Source organism: Atractosteus spatula, chromosome 9, assembly GCF_055471065.1.
Source record: "Atractosteus spatula isolate fAtrSpa1 chromosome 9, fAtrSpa1.hap1, whole genome shotgun sequence".
NCBI classification, from domain to species: domain Eukaryota; kingdom Metazoa; phylum Chordata; class Actinopteri; order Semionotiformes; family Lepisosteidae; genus Atractosteus; species Atractosteus spatula.
The window spans coordinates 15,558,427-15,574,634 of NC_142714.1; the positions used below are offsets into that span (position 1 = coordinate 15,558,427).

The window sequence follows — 16,208 nt, forward strand, 5'->3', positions numbered from 1 at the left end:
AACTGGAGCTAAGTGCCTCAGTTGGATATTTATAGAACGATTAAATATCCTCAGTACAAACTTCGAAGGTCCAGACAAACACTTTAACTACAGATAAATTCTCTTCTTATAAAGGAAGTTTTTTAAAGGAACAAGGAGTACTCATATGCATCACAGACCCACATTTTCCACCATTTAAAGCTGCGTCTACTTGAGTGATTTATTGGCACCAGGCCCGCTACACTATTGACACTTTGTTGAAGCTAATTGAAAAATGAAACCCTATTGGAAACACACGAGAAAGCGAAGGCACTGTTTGCAGCAGTAAATTCTGCGAGAGGCCCCGTGATGTAACCTGGTCATCTCGCTTATTTCCATGTGCAATTAGGACTGTAAAACTGCAAGTGCTACAGCACATAAGACGAATGACAACAAAAATCTCATCCACCTACATCTACCATAAATAAACTGTTTCAAAGTCTATTAAAATTGTTTCAGCGGTGTAATGTAAAATGTACTTTTCAAAAAGACTGTAGCGCCAGTTGTCTGGTTTGGGTACACCTCCCACCGAGGCTCGCCTGTTAACTGCACCATTATCTTCCTGCTTCGGGGAGCGGCCATGCAAATTACGACTTGTTTGATCAGAAAGTTGGTACTAAAGGGACGGCGACAGGCGTGGGAGTGTCAGATCCCATTAGACGGCAGGACAAAGAAGCACCAAGATTGTGTTTAACCGATGGTAGACAAGAGGAACACCCACCTCTCTGGAGTTACGCATCCATCCCTGGCGTCCAACTTCTGCTCAACAGTGCATACCCACTATACAACAACAGTAAATTGTACTGCACTGATTAAGAAATGCCACCGCAAATGGAATATCTCTGTGAAGAGAGCACATTGCCGACTTTGCCCCCATCCCTGGACCGCCAGAGTCAGGAGCCCGAGGTGAAGTGTGTGCTAGTTGGGGACGGCGCAGTCGGAAAAACCAGTCTTATTGTGAGCTACACAACCAACGGATACCCCATGGAATACCAACCGACTGCGTTTGACATCTTCTCGGGTAAGCAGCAACAGAGTGGCAGGTTCCAAAAGTCGTGCCAAGAAACTTAACCCGATATTAGATGAATGAAGTTAATTACCCTTGGCGGTATCGTTGGGGTTTTTGCTTTTGCATTGCCTCTACCTAATTACTAAACGTCACTGACAATACATGATTTAATTAAATTATAAATTGTTTATGTGCTTTTTTTAGCTGCTAGTGTAGTTATTTAGTTACTATTGTTTTCTGCGTACTTAATCTAGTGTGAAAGAAGGAGTGCTTGCTGCTGTAGGAGTATACAGAGAAGGATACTGCAGCAAGCGATTGTACCTGGATTAAAAAAAAAAAGATATGGTACAGTTAATACACGAGCCTGGGAGGGAGGTTTAGCCAAACCAGTTAAATCAATTATCTCTGCACTCTTTTTGAAAAATGCGTTTTAGCATTAAACCATAAATCTTCGATTATCCTAATCTACTATACCGCATATATACCCTTGCCGAAAAAGCTATGTTTCTAATTAAGAACGAGTCTAATTTAATGAGCCACAATTAGTTCAATACGTTCTGGTGCCTTATGAGATTATAATTATGGACTCAAGGTGAAGTTAGTCTCATTGGATAGGAGAGCTTTTAGAAAATGTTGGCTGCATTGGCTACAACTTTCTCTGTAGTTTATCAGTTGCTAGGGGAGTTTTTTTCCTGTTCTCAGCTATACGTATTTTAAATGTTAGCATATTTTAAATTAAATGACCATGGTGTAAATTCTTTATTATTTTCTGGACTGTTCAAGCATTACAGTTAACAGGAGGTGTGTGCGTAAAAACCTTTCAAAGGACTGGAATAACGTGCGCTTTTCTGTGTGCATCCTTTCACAGGACACGTGCAGGTCGATGGTACACCAGTACGAATCCAGCTCTGCGATACTGCAGGACAGGTATGAATCACTATTGAATAATACAAATTAAGATTCCCTCCTCTACAGTTGAGCATTACCGTTGTGTTTCTTGTGTATTCATTTTAAGACGCGCCATGGTAAAACAAACGTGTTCACTGCCACGTCTTTTCGTTCTGTGTAATGGTGTAAAGCTCCTTAGTACTGAAATGAGATGTATAATCCAGCATACGTAACGAATTTTGAAACGAGCCATTCATTTCACAGAGGCATTCTTTCATTCGAGCATGTCTGTTTAAAAGGAGATGGCAGTAAGATGTGAAATGAGGAGAGCGCCCTTTCATCCTGGAGCATGTGCTCGTAGGAACGGGCATTGAGCATTTAGAAACGCTACCTTAGATTATGAAATGCCCTTTATTACGGAGTGCTTTCACTCCCTAATATATAGCACGAACCTGCTCTGCTATACACCTGAAAAACAAATGCAAAACTCCCTGAAATGAAAAAGACACTCCAAAAGCTCTTTACATATGGGGAACCACATTAGCTATCACTGAAATGCAGTGTCAACCTGGGTAATTTTTTGGCAGTGTGTCCAGCAGGCACGCTATACTTTTATTCCTCTTTGCTAATAATGGTGAAGTAATTACCTACTGACGTTTGATTATGTCACTAAAGAAGTTCAGATTCATGGGAAGGAAGGGATTATGTTTCCTTGTGTTACTCAGTACTCTGTTGCTGTAATTAATACTTCTGTGTATCATCTGGTGAGTCATCCAAGGCTTGAATCACTGTGTGATCACTGGTTTCCGTAACTGCAGAAACTACGGTTTCTTAACATTAAGCAATTTACTTATTATATTACATTAAAAATATATTTGAAACAAACTGAACCGCTTCACAGTTAAAGAGAGAGTTATCAGTCATGTCTGCCTTCTATAAACATCAAATGTAAACATTGCAGATAAAATAGATAATAATTTGGACAAATTAGTAAGTCAATATGAAATCAGTTTTATTGGCAGTACAACTTGTGCAGGAAATCGGTAAATGCGCAACTATTGTCTTTTTAAATACAAATATTACAATTTCAGAGTACGCATTTATTGTACGTTCTTTTAAACCTTTGTATTTACACAAGACATATGTGTCTTTTTATACATGGATATTTTTTTCCTTCACTGTCCACTCCTCTTTATCACATTGGAGCAAAGTATGTTCATGAATTTAATATCCACTTTCATGTGCCATAGAAATTCTTATCTGTTTAATATGATGTAATGCTTATTACTATATCCATCCATTCAGTTTTGAAGCTGCTTTATCCAGTACAGGGTTGCAAGGGAAGTCATAGCTTCTCATTACTGCACATTCTAGATTTCTAATTTTTGTAGAAAAATTGTTTCCATACTTAGATGTAGGGATATCCACTTCTGAGTGACTGGCTGTTGCCCTTCTATGGCTCCGCTGTTTTTTGCTTACATGTGGGCCTTGGGGGGGCCCCCAGAGACGTATTTTTCTCCTCTGTGCCTGATGGTTACATTGTTACTCTGACGCATTAAACTACTTTACCTCCACTTACACTAATGCATTATTATTTTATTGTATAGTCCGTGTCAATAGCTGTGAAAGTGCACTTTTGACCACTTGTTGTGGTCAAAATAAAATTGACTTGGTTTGCGATACGTTCTAAATGCACCCATGTCCTGTGTTTTCCAGGAGGAGTTTGATCGACTTCGAACTCTCTGCTACGCTGGTACAGACGTCTTCATCGTGTGCTTCAGTGTGGTCAACCCTACGTCTTTCCAGAACATAAGCGAGAAATGGATCCCGGAAATCCGGGCCTGCAACCCCTCGTCACCCATCATCCTTGTGGGAACCCAAGCTGACCTGAGGCATGACGTCAATGTGCTCATCAACTTGGATCGACGTAAAGTCAAACCGGTGCTTAAATCTTGCGCTAGAAATCTTGCGGAGAAGATCCGGGCCCAGGACTATGTGGAATGCTCTGCCTTGACTCAGAAAAACCTGAAGGAAGTCTTTGACTCGGCCATCTTCGCAGCGATCAAATACAAGGCCCGGCAGGAAAAGAAACTGAAAATGTCCACAGACCGCACAAAGACCTTTTCAAAATGTGGGTGGAAAAAGTTTTTCTGTTTTGTCTGACTTTAAAAGACCAAACTGGCCTGAATTAACTTATTACTGACTCGCAACGTGACACTGGACCCACAGCTCTGCCATGGGTCTTGCCTAAAGGCAAGAGTGATGGATTGTGGGACTTGGGAGCCTGTGGCTCACTTCAACAGATTGCTTGCTTAGGTGAATGAAAATGTTTACACAGCATATTTTCCAATGCAAAAAAAGAGCTAACGAGACTGTTCTTTGATGTATCATTTTGCATTGGTTCCTGTTTGAGAAATGCACATCATGGATTTTAAAATGTAGCAAATCAGGGCTCTAGTTCAAAGGTCATGATATTATTATATCATTTCATTAATGTAAAAAGGCTACTGTAGAGCCTTAGGTGACAGAATGATCAAGATCCATCCAGACATTAGGTACTGAGGCCCCGTTTCCTTACACAGGTTGTCCTGGATATCTGTTGAGAGAATTTGTGGCTCTCCGAGGAGCTCTTTATGGAACCTAGCTGGGCTGGCTAGGGAAGAACTCTTCCGAATCTGATTGAGCACCCAAATACATCAAGCACCTACAATTGCAACTAACAGCTCTAGTGTTAGATTTGGCACCTCCCTGAATGATTGCACTTTAAATTTTTAATTGGCTATACACCGGCAGTCCTTAAACTATTTTAAAAAAGAAAAAGACTAGAGCAAGCTTTTAAGGAGATTAATGGCCATAATTACGTATGCAAAACATATTTACTCTTCTACTGTATGGGAAATGTTTTCCACAAATATACTGCTAATTTCCTGTATCTGTGACTTAAACTACAAAATGCGTGTAAGGGAAATTTGGGGAATCTGTAAAAGATTATTGAGAATAATCTTGGAGATCTTCCATGATTGTTATATTCTTCAGAAAAATATGGATCAGTGAAGAGAGAATGCAATCCACAAGTCACAAGCAAACCTTTGACAAGACACTTTTAAACTGATTGTTATTCATTGACATATTGCTCCTAATTGTGATCAAAATCTTTTATTGTTAAAGGATACTTATTAGTATGTTTTTGGATTTTTCTGAAGTACCCAGTTCTAGCTATTGACTTAATAGTTCAATCCTGTTCGAACGGCAAGTTTTATTGCTTCTTGTGGAAGCTTTTAATTAAAAACAAGCCTTATCCTGAAATGCAACACTATTTGGTTATATAAATAGTTTTGCTTTTTTATTTCTTTAAACGAGAAGGTAATAGGTCTTTTTTTCCTCTTCATTGTAAAAGAACAAAACTTGATTTGTGGACTGTAGGGACTTGTCTGCAAAGAGAATTTTACTTTGATATTTGATATCTGTAGATAAGAGGAACAACACAATTCTAGACTTTAATGACATGTAATTTATCTACAAATGATAGTTTTATACAGCAAACTTTTCAGTTATAATTCAGTCATTTTCACATTTTTTTTACATTTTCTTTGGAAAGAAGTTTCATATTTAGAAGGTTCATTTTTTTTTATGAAGTGTTGGAAAATAAATTATTAAATCTCCAGAAAGTCTCACTGTGTTGCTTGCTATAATGTAAATGTTTTAAAAATCATCCAGTACAAGTTGTTTTCTTTTGCAACAAAGTTCTAAAATATTTTGGAAAAAAACCAATAGTACTTGTAATTTGTTACCAATGATAATAATCATTGTCAAGTTTCACAAGATCAAGGAAATGTCATCCGACTAATTCAGATGTGAAATTTACAACTTTTATGCCAAGAGCAATATAAATATGGAGCCTGTATAACATTACATGCGTGTATGGAAGCTCGCATACAATCGGCAAAGAATGAAGGTCATGTAGTCTTAGAAAAAAGTAATCTAGAGTTAAGGGGAACATAAAGTGCACACTAGTATAGAAGACTCCGTACACAGTACTGTGTATATATAGAGAAATGTTTCAAGTAATATATTCAGAGTGCTTAAGTATCCATCTGTCCATTTTCAACCAATTCAGAGTCTTGGAGAGATGGAGCTCATCTCGGCCAAGCACTGGGTGCAAGCTGGGATACACCCTGGACAGGCTGCTAGTCCATTGCAGGACACACACATAGTCACAGGTGTGCACAAATTCACAACGGGGCCAATTTTCCCAGGAGCCAAGTAACCTACCAGTGTGTCTTAGCAGGACATTGGGAGAAAACCTGAGTGACTGATGAAAACCCATGACGCCATAGGAAGACCCCATACAAACTTCAATCAGATCGCACTCCTGGTCTGGCTTTGAACGCAGGGTGCCAGCAATAATAATACTACTAATAATAGGAAACTTTATTTTTTTTATAGTGCTGTTTAAATGTGGCTTCTTAAAGACCTTTACAAAAGGTATGTAAAAAAATCAGTAGATGTCGGGGGGGTGGAGTTGAGTAGAAAAGCAAAGCAGCACATAAAACCAATTAAATAAAGCCCTTCTAAAATAGAAGATTCTGCCTCAGTTTAGAATTATTTTTCAAATGTATTTCTTGACATTTTAGCCACACAGATAACCTCTCCATATGGTTTAAACCTTTTACAAATTATGCGAACCAGTGCACCGGCATGCCACACATGCTTAAAACTAATTTGGTTTTAATATAATTTAATCTGAGACGACTATAAAGTAAATCCCTCACACTGGATTTGCTAAAGAAAAATAATGTACTGTATATGGGAATACATTTATAAGGTAATTTGAAAAGGTTTAAAGTATATGGAAACATTATCTGTTTTGTTAAAATTAAAGAAATAACACATTTAAAAAAATAATTCTTTGTACTTGCAATCTTTCCTGATGTCTAAGAGCAGACGTTTTTATGTAACGTGGATTTTTACGTAACATGGATTATTGTGTATTCGAAATACACAATAATTCAAGATGCTGTTATTTTGCCAGACTAAAAATTCCTGGAAAAGGGGTAACAACTGCTTACCAAAGGTTGCATAAGCCTTATTGAAAATGAACACTACACAGAATTGAATATTAATTAGCACTCCACAATAAGTATGTTAGTGATATAAAATATGAAAAATGCCCTTAAAGAGCTTTCTAAAGCTTTATTTAAAACCCCCTAGAAAAGAACCAATAATGTCTTTGTGCCTAGTTTGTGGCACAAATGAAGGAGTCAGGAGAATAACAACAGGAGATTTTATTGGTGAAAGTACTAATCCAACCATTGAAACTTCCTGATGAAAAAGCCTCAAATTAACAATTGTAGGGAACTCACAACTGGATACCAGTTGCAAGTGATGAAAGGAATTTAGGAGTGTTTAAGTGAAGTTGTTGTCTTTCTCTTCTTAAATGGGATAATTGGATTTAAACACCCCCCACAATACCTCTTTTTAGAGAACCATTAAGGAATGAATGTAGCATTGGTCAGTACAACATCACCTCTTCTAAAAACTGCAGTCTGAGGTTTCTGCAGTGACTACAGAGTTTATAACTGGTTATAAACTGCAGCTGTTTTATAGCTGGAGCTCCCATGGGGGTATGTTTGCTCATTTATACATGTTAAAAAAAAGAATGAAACAAATCCTTTTGAATAAGTTATCAAGGGAAGAACAAAATCAAATGTTTTTTATTGCCTTATATATATAATCTCATACACATATCCAACTGAAGGCAGCCCAAGTACTGCTCTCATAAGAGCTTCTTTAGATTCAAGGTACAGCAATTTATACAGTAGCTACATAATTATTGATTCTTAGTAAAGAGGGCTGAGATTAATTTTAGAATGGAAATGAAGAGATCACTCTTTCAGAGACTGAAAAAAATAATGGTCCTGGTGGGGTGTTGTAGTCATCCAAGGATACTAATTAATGCTTTATTGGTCCTAGGCTTTCAATCAGAAACAGGAAAAGGGCTCTGTGACTGGTTTATATAGATGCAAATTTAACCACATTTTCAACATACAAATGATCTTACCTACTATGATCCTGTAGTGACACAGAGTTTGCATATGTAAACTCTCTCCTGCACAGACCTACGTGACCAGACCAGAAAACACAAGTACCTAACAAGCAAATTATACAGGTTGTGTGAACCATAATTGTTATTAGTTAAAAGTTATTTGGTTTTTCCTTTTTTTCCTGAACATCCATCCATCCATTTTCTAACCTCTATTCAATGCAAGGTCTCATGGGAGCCAGAACCTAAAAAAGCCAATACTATTTACTTTGCTTCTGTACTCTTCTATACCCAAGAGAAGAGATTCCATATGAATGTAAACTAAAGCAGGCTGAAATGAGTCTGACTGATTACTAACTTCCTTTTAACAAACAGATTCATTGTTTTTTAAAACTGCATTTTGACACCTGAGTAATTTCCATATAATACAAGACCACCCATAGGGGAAGAATTTGAAACACTACAGATGGTCCTGGCATAACAGGATAGTTCCTGGTTTTGATAAGATTCCAAGGCCTGTGATCCACAGCCACATCAGAAAGAGTTATAGGACCTTCACCTGATAAGTATGAAACAAAGTAGGCATGAAAATGAATTATTTTCCATCGAAAAAGGCAATAAACTACAGACTCTCCCGAGAGGAGGACTCAGAGAAAAGAACTGACATGCCTTTTGAGTTTCAGTGTTTTCCAAGGCTAAGGACATGGCTGGTGTCTATGCCAGTGACATCACTTGCATTAATTTAGTAAACATGGTAATGAAGGCATCAAGCCTGAATTCTCACACCCTAACAAGTGGTGCCAGTTATACTGCACTACAAAACCAGAAAAAGATTTATTCTAACTGAACAAATGTGAAGCAGAAAACAAAATAAATTAAGTGACCCTTTGTTTTTGTGAAACCAGGCATCTTTCTGTAGGCCAGTGCATACAAAAGTGAGTGTAAAGCTAGAATCCCTAAACAAAAACAAAAGCAAAATCCTCATAAACGTATACCATTAGCATTCAGGACACAAGCCAGAATCATTGCCAGCACTGAACACTCACCTGTACATATTCTAGGCTGCATTGATAGCACGTTGACCTCCTGGAAACAAGGCCATCCTATTACAGAATATTGTAATTATAGGTTGAAGGAACATGTACTGAAAAGAAGAGGGACAGTTTGGAAAAGGGACAAGAGAACAGGAAATGATTTCTTGTAAAAGTACTGCCACACATTGCAAGTAGTAATGTTAAGACATGGGCAGATACAATAGAACACACATTGAGCAATAAAGGCTAAACAGTCAGGTTTAGTTTCCCATGAATGGTGAGGAGTTTCTCTAGCTCTGTGGTTTTGGGCTTGGTTAACAATCAATTGTCTTAAAAGTCTCCCAAGAGGAAGACCATTATTTTCCCAGGGCTCATGAGAAATGAGTTTTCTCTCTTTCTTGGCAGTGCTCCAGTTTCTGATTTTCTGAGTTTCAGTGATGTCATTTCTTGGCCAACTATATGAGAACCAACAGGTGTGTATTTTCCTCAGGGCATTTCTCCGTAAAGAAGCTTCTACCTGCACATGTAAATGAGCAAGAACAGTTATTGCTACAAGCAGTTTGGTTGTGGAAATGTTAATTTTGTATTTTGGCTTAAGAATCAAAATAAAAGATTGCAATTCTGTTCTCCAGTATTCCACCACTGGTTATTTTGAGACTTTACAAAGCATTATGTATTACTGAAGTTCATTGCTTTTCATATAAGGTTGCTAAACAGATCTTCTGACTTCTTGTGGTCATTAAAAATACCATTAAAGTCTTTGAACACTCACTGTTATGGCTAAATTCAAGTTCAGGCCTTCTCAGTCTGACCAAAAAGTTCCTTGAGTGTTTAATCACTTCACCAAATTATCTGTTGTGCAATGAGCCATGGGCACAAAGTGCCTTTCGAACACTGCCATGAAAGCACAGGGCTAGAGTGAATTCCCAGCATAATATAAAGAAGGGGGATACTTTGGGAGGAAAATAAAATGCCAGGTACAGTGTTAGCTAACCTTTTTGTTCTTAGAAACTTGAATACTTATGATTGCACCCTACTTCTTTGAACATCCTCAGCAGACCCTCTTACTGAATGTTTTCATTTTCGTTGATTAATGGCTCAGCTTACCCCATAAAAGAGTAAATTTATATATGCCACTAATCAGGGGTGTGGTAAATTGAGCGGAAATGCACACTCCAGAATAAACAATGGGAACAATATATAACATTATGTCAAGTACAGAAATGTCTTTAATCCAAGTGAAAGCCAGGTTTAAAATAATGAAATACTCAGTTTAACATAAAGTTATGCCATTTATGCCATAGAGGATGCCATTTGGCCAATAAAGGTCATTTGATTGCTGGCAGGCAATTCATCAAAGCATTTTTCCTAAGTGTTTCATATGACAGAAGCCAGAGAATCAGCTTCAAAGCCTAGCTGGGTAACTGGTTCATCCTCACTCCTCTTCACAATCTTAAAAGTAATACAAAAGTACAGACAACTAGCAAAAATCTTCTCAGAAGCCTACTGTGATTTGTAAGTCAACTAAAGTTGCTGAAGGAGAAAAGAAACCCTAATCTACTACAGTGTGACCGTAGATAAAAGGCAATAAAATACACTGTTGTCCAAAGTCTTACAGGAATTCACATACTAAGCTTTAGTTGAAATACATATATATAGTAGAATGTGCAAAATAGACAGTAGATTTTCTTAAATCATGCATGAACAGCACTTGTCTCTCAGAACCGGTTTATACTCATGAAGTAAAGCTCACGTTGTTCATATTTCTTGGTTAAGAATTCACTGACTACCACTTTGACAATTAATTGACAAAGTATTAAAATCAGTTTATTTAGAATGCATTATATTATAATTAAGGTCATAAATGTTTAACTAGTTGCACTCTGCAGCTGCATTTAAGCACAGCACTTAATTAGATCCACGGTCTCACACAATCAGCATATTGGGTGTTAAATGCACAGCTACTGTGGCTTTCTAAAGAAAGAATTAAGTGCATAAATAAGTACATATACAACTTTTCCTCTTCAAGTGAGTTCAATTATGGAGTAAATGGGTGCCACATTAAGCAGCTAGAAGAAAGTTCTTAATGGGACCCATTGCTTATCTCCACAGTTCAAGAGGGAAACTGTAAACAGTACACAACCAGCATGATTATCACCTGGGATAACACCTTTAAAAATGTCTTTATTAAAACATTCAAAGGGTCAGAGACTCATGTAGGTAAAGCCCAGTGAAAATTGCACAATCTGAGATCCCAGTGATAACAAACAGGAACCTATCTTGATATATGTTTTCTTTTTGTTTGGTTGCAATCGAAAAACAAAGCCACCCCAGAAGACATCCACAGGGAGATTCTTTACAGTGATTGGCTTGCTGAGGGCTCCTGTGCAGTGGCGTGCTTGTCTGGGAAAGACGTGGTTGCTTTGTTCTCACACTGTTGTGTGTGAGGTTGTGAAATGGGACAACCTCAACACAACACTGAGCTACAAGCAAAGACAAGGAGCGATAAGCCTCAGCTAGTTTACGGAGACCCCTCCCCACTGGGCGGAAGTGCAGTAGTGTAAGTGTAGTGACCAATGAAAGACAGTGTTTACCCAAGCTACCCAGGGCTTGTCTCAGAGTTTAAAATACAAACACTGTCTTGTACTTCATCCTCCCTGAGAAAGTAAACCCATGATTAGATGACTTCCAAAAGGCCTGTTGCTACATGCTCCAGATGACTGGTTCAGTGACCAGAGTGTTACTCAGGGTTAGACAAACTTTAAACTTTAATTTATCAGCTCTCCTGAACTGACATCAGGTGGGTGTTTTATGCCAGACTGTTGTATGAAGCAACCAAAAGATAATTTAATTGCTTCTTTAATTACGTGTTAATTGCGGTTACCTGTGTGCACATAAACCATGTCGGCAGTAAGTGACACTTGCTGTATATTAAAACGGCTGCATTTAGCACATTTACTCAGTGGGCAGTTTAGAGATGATTATTGGAAATAAGTTGACATTTTCAAACAATGTGAAAAATATTCAACATAAAAATATTATGTAGCAGATACCCTTCAAGTCATGTTGAATACAGAAATATGCAAAAGCATAATGGATAACAGTATTAATTATTCTTTAATTAAGGCAATTTCATTACATCCGATGAATAATGAGAATTTCTTGCAATTAACCTGCAGTTTACTGCAGGACTGAAATACAAATAAAGTTACTGGCTGTTCAATAATCATATGCACCCATACTCTTGGGAGTGTTAAGTGGCAGAAGAAATGTTATCAGAAGAAGATCTTGATACGAATAACTAGAAAAGGCTATCGTTTAAGTACATTCCTTTATTCTGTCTGGTGACTGTTACTAACATATGTATATAGACCTCAAGCTAGCTCTTCCAGAGCTTGTGATGACTAAACATTCTCATTAGTTTTCATTTATCAGACAAATCCATAGACTCCAGTGACTATTGACTTGAAGTGGGTGGTAGCAAACTCACACGTTGCATAATGCCTTTGCCTTTATTGCAATTGAACTGCTGTTAAAACAGACAAAAGAAAAACATTACTCATACTTAAATATAATTTTACTATTTTATCCCATCAAAGGGACATACAGTGCTTTAACAGCTCATTATTTCTTGTTTCACTTTCACGCCTATGCATTATATGGAAAGAATTTTTTTCTATTTTGTCCTATCATTGGGTGGTAAAACTCCTGACAGTATCCAACAAAAATATACGTTTGGCGTCCATGGTAAACTCTTAAAACTATAACAGAACATAAGAACGATTGTTCTCCAAGGCCTGTATGAATTTAGGAAATTCTTTTTTATATTTCTCGATTAAAAGAATTGGATGTTGGTTTTGTTGAACCATTTAGATTAGAACTTTGCATAGCATCTTCATTTTGGATGACCATTTAGCACTGCAAGTGTTAGTAGTATTTTATGCTGTGATGACATTACTTCTATTGGGGTTTCTTAAATAATGTGAACAAAAAATACAAAAGAACATTTGATCTTGAGAAAAAAGGAGAAAATACACTGATTCGAGCAGCAAAGGAAACCAAAATACATTCAGGCCATCTTATCTACGACTGCCTCTGGCACTGACTAGCAGCACACACTGTGCGTCTGGCAGTGGGGGCTGGTGGGCTGAGAGAGGGCATTGTAAATCTGTGATCTTACACTGGGAAGTGTGAAAATTCAGTCAAACAGTTGAAGCTTGTCACCGAGGACACACAGACACCCCAGGGTGCATAAGACTACAGAAACAGTAGGTTTTTAAACCATCACCTGCTGTTTTATTGGGGGGAGGATTTCCATATGATAAAAAGATTCTTCAAGTGTATTTTTCAACCCCAGCAAAAGCTAAGGTAAATTGGATGTAGCAGTGTCCTGTCAGATAGGAGACATTGAATACCCTCGAAACCACCTTCAACAAACAACTTCAAATCATCATATAAAATGCGCCATCTCAAAAAATCATTATCCAAGCACGTTTAAAGAATTAAGATACAATACCGCTGTGCATGAAACAGTAAAACCGACGGTTCGGTTAGATAAGAAAAAGATCAGAAAGGCCTACGTCATTCAGGAAAAGGCAATGGAAAATGATCATACTTTCCCTTTATTCTCTTACTCAAAAGCTTTTTTCCCAAAGCATGACAATTCTTTAAAGTACACCAGAACTGATATTTCCTGGTGTACGCTATTTTTAGATTTCGTTATTACAATCGAAAGATAACAGTAACATCATGCAAATTATTAGATAGCAAAAGAAAATGGTAAAGAAGAGGCTCTTGAGAATGAAGAAAACAATCAAAATATAAACTAGAAATGTATATTAGGCAAGACTATGTGTAAAAGGCTTTAAATATCACAAATTATATATATTGCAATTACTCATAGTGACATTGAGATTTTCAGATCACATTCAGTACTAAGTGTTGTTCTTTATGCAGTATTCGGACTGGCATTGAGCCAGCAGTTTGTGAAATGCCAAATCTCAATTTAGACATAAAAAATTCAGTCTTTTGAAACTACTGTGAGTAATCTCTCCTATGATACTGACACAGTTTATGCCAGGCCTTTTTCTGCTTCTTACACAGAACCTTGATTACCCCCAGAAGGTAATAAGAAAATAGCCTACATTAGAGAAAGGAAGAAGTCAGAGAATAAAAACCAGAATGAAAGGCGTAAGTTGGTCTGGTTCCAAAAGACCTATACATCACTGATAGCTGAGTCCAAGCGTCTTGTTTCCAGAAGACTGGCTCCACAAGAAGTGCACGTTTATTTTCTTTATCAGAGAAACAGGTTGGACTGGTTCCTGGGTTTCTAGCAATGCCATGATGATTTTGAAAAGAAACCAGCTGATCACTTAGATTCAGTTCAACTGCATTATGGGATTTAACAGTCAATGCCTCTACACTTCAAAGGGAGCATTTACAACTGTAAAGTGAGTTGAAGCAGGGCTTTGTTTTCCAAATGAATACAATACGATTAACAAGGGTATCACCTCAGTGGTTATCAACCTTGTATTATATAAACACAGTGATCCTCTTTTGTATTAATGAGAACTTTGTTGGTTCCTGTGTGTACACATATGAGACCACAGACTTAAGATAAATGGGGGAGGTCACCTCTTTGACAAGGACACATAGTGAAAAATTGTTTTTGCTCTGAGCACATGGCTGGTTATACTGCCAATTCACTGTGTTTTCTGTCCAAGTCCATAATGTTGACATTGTCAGTGAATTTGAGAATTTTAAATACTCTTTCTGTTAGCTTGTCAGAGTAGGATTTTCAGGAATTGTACCCGGTCATTCTTCTTCGCACTGATACAGAGCAACAACGTCTTTTTTTGTAACATGGTGACCAAAATGATACAGAATATTTAAAATGTCTTACTAGTCCATTATATAATTTCTGTATAACAGCCTCCCATTTAAATTCTATACTTTCAACTATATACTGTATCCTTACATTGTGTTGGTTTTTTTATTTCTCCAATTTTCTCCAAAATATAAATGATGTGTCAACATTATTTTGCTTACATCCGACACATTACAGTACATCAGGCTTTCATGTCCTTTTTTCCATTAGGATCCTTTCAAGCTCAGCATTTTCCATTATTATCTATAGTTTAAGTTTTTGTTTCCTGTATGTAACTTTTCCATTTCTCCACATTATAAGTAATCAGTCAGATGTTTGCTGAGTCTGTGATCTTATTTTTTAATTACATTTGCAAGTTCTATAATCTAAACCGATTACTTTATCATCTGCTAAATTGTCTAATTTACAAGCTATATAAAAGTCAATTATCCCAGAAGCCAGAATCTAGATTCAAAATATAAATTACAAAGAGTAGTGGTCCTAATAGAGATCCCTGATGAACTCCAGTAATTGCATCACTCCAATCTCTTTGATTTCCATCCATTAACCAGTTCTTAATCCAATTACATCCATTTCCTAGAATGCATCCTGCCTGCAATTAGAGAATTAATCTTTTTTAGAAACGTTATCAAAAATGTAATTATATCATACCATATGCACTGTTTGTAACCTTTACTGTTGTTGCTTATTCATAGAACTTTAAAAGGTTAGTTAAGCAAGACCTAAATTTCCTAATTCTGTTTTGACTGCTTAAATCCTATTGCCATACTGATGATGTAATTATTGACTCTATATTTTCATAAAAATAAGATTTGTTATTCTTTAATTACTTGGTTTGGTTTTGTCACAATTTTATGGATGGGTACCACATTTGCCATATTCGTTAACCATTATTTTATTATAGATACAAAATCTAGTAATGAATCCCCTTGAGCTTGGTGTTGATTTATTCTGGACTTTCCTTGCTTTAACAATTAGTAAGTACAGCAGAGTACAGCAGCCTACATGTTCAAAACCCCATATTACTGTTCTTTAAAAAAATCAGATTCAGCCCACACATAGTCCCTTAGTTCTAAATGTAATTGTATTAGACATCCATCCATTTTTTAACCACTTTTTTTCAATTTAGGGTAACAGGTGAGCCAGAGCCTTTCCTGGCAAGCGATAGGCACAAAATGGGCTACACCCTGGATGGGATGTCGGTCCACTGCTGGGCAGACACAGACACACACACATTCACACCAGGACCAATTATCCCAATTTAATTAGCAGGAGTGGGAGCAATGCTATCCTCTGTACCACTATGCCCCTCATGCGGCATACAGTTGG

The 16,208-nt window shown here is 37.2% G+C and overlaps 1 protein-coding gene across 1 annotated transcript; it reads left to right on the forward strand.

Moving 5' to 3' along the window:
* The first annotated feature begins 664 nt into the window (after positions 1-664).
* Positions 665-5,583, forward strand: rhov (ras homolog family member V). Its single transcript, XM_088925583.1, has 3 exons — positions 665-1,039; positions 1,896-1,954; positions 3,632-5,583. The coding sequence occupies exons 1-3, from the start codon at positions 838-840 to the stop codon at positions 4,076-4,078; spliced, it is 708 nt and encodes a 235-aa protein (XP_088781709.1). The 5' UTR covers positions 665-837; the 3' UTR covers positions 4,079-5,583.
* The last annotated feature ends 10,625 nt before the right edge of the window (positions 5,584-16,208 follow it).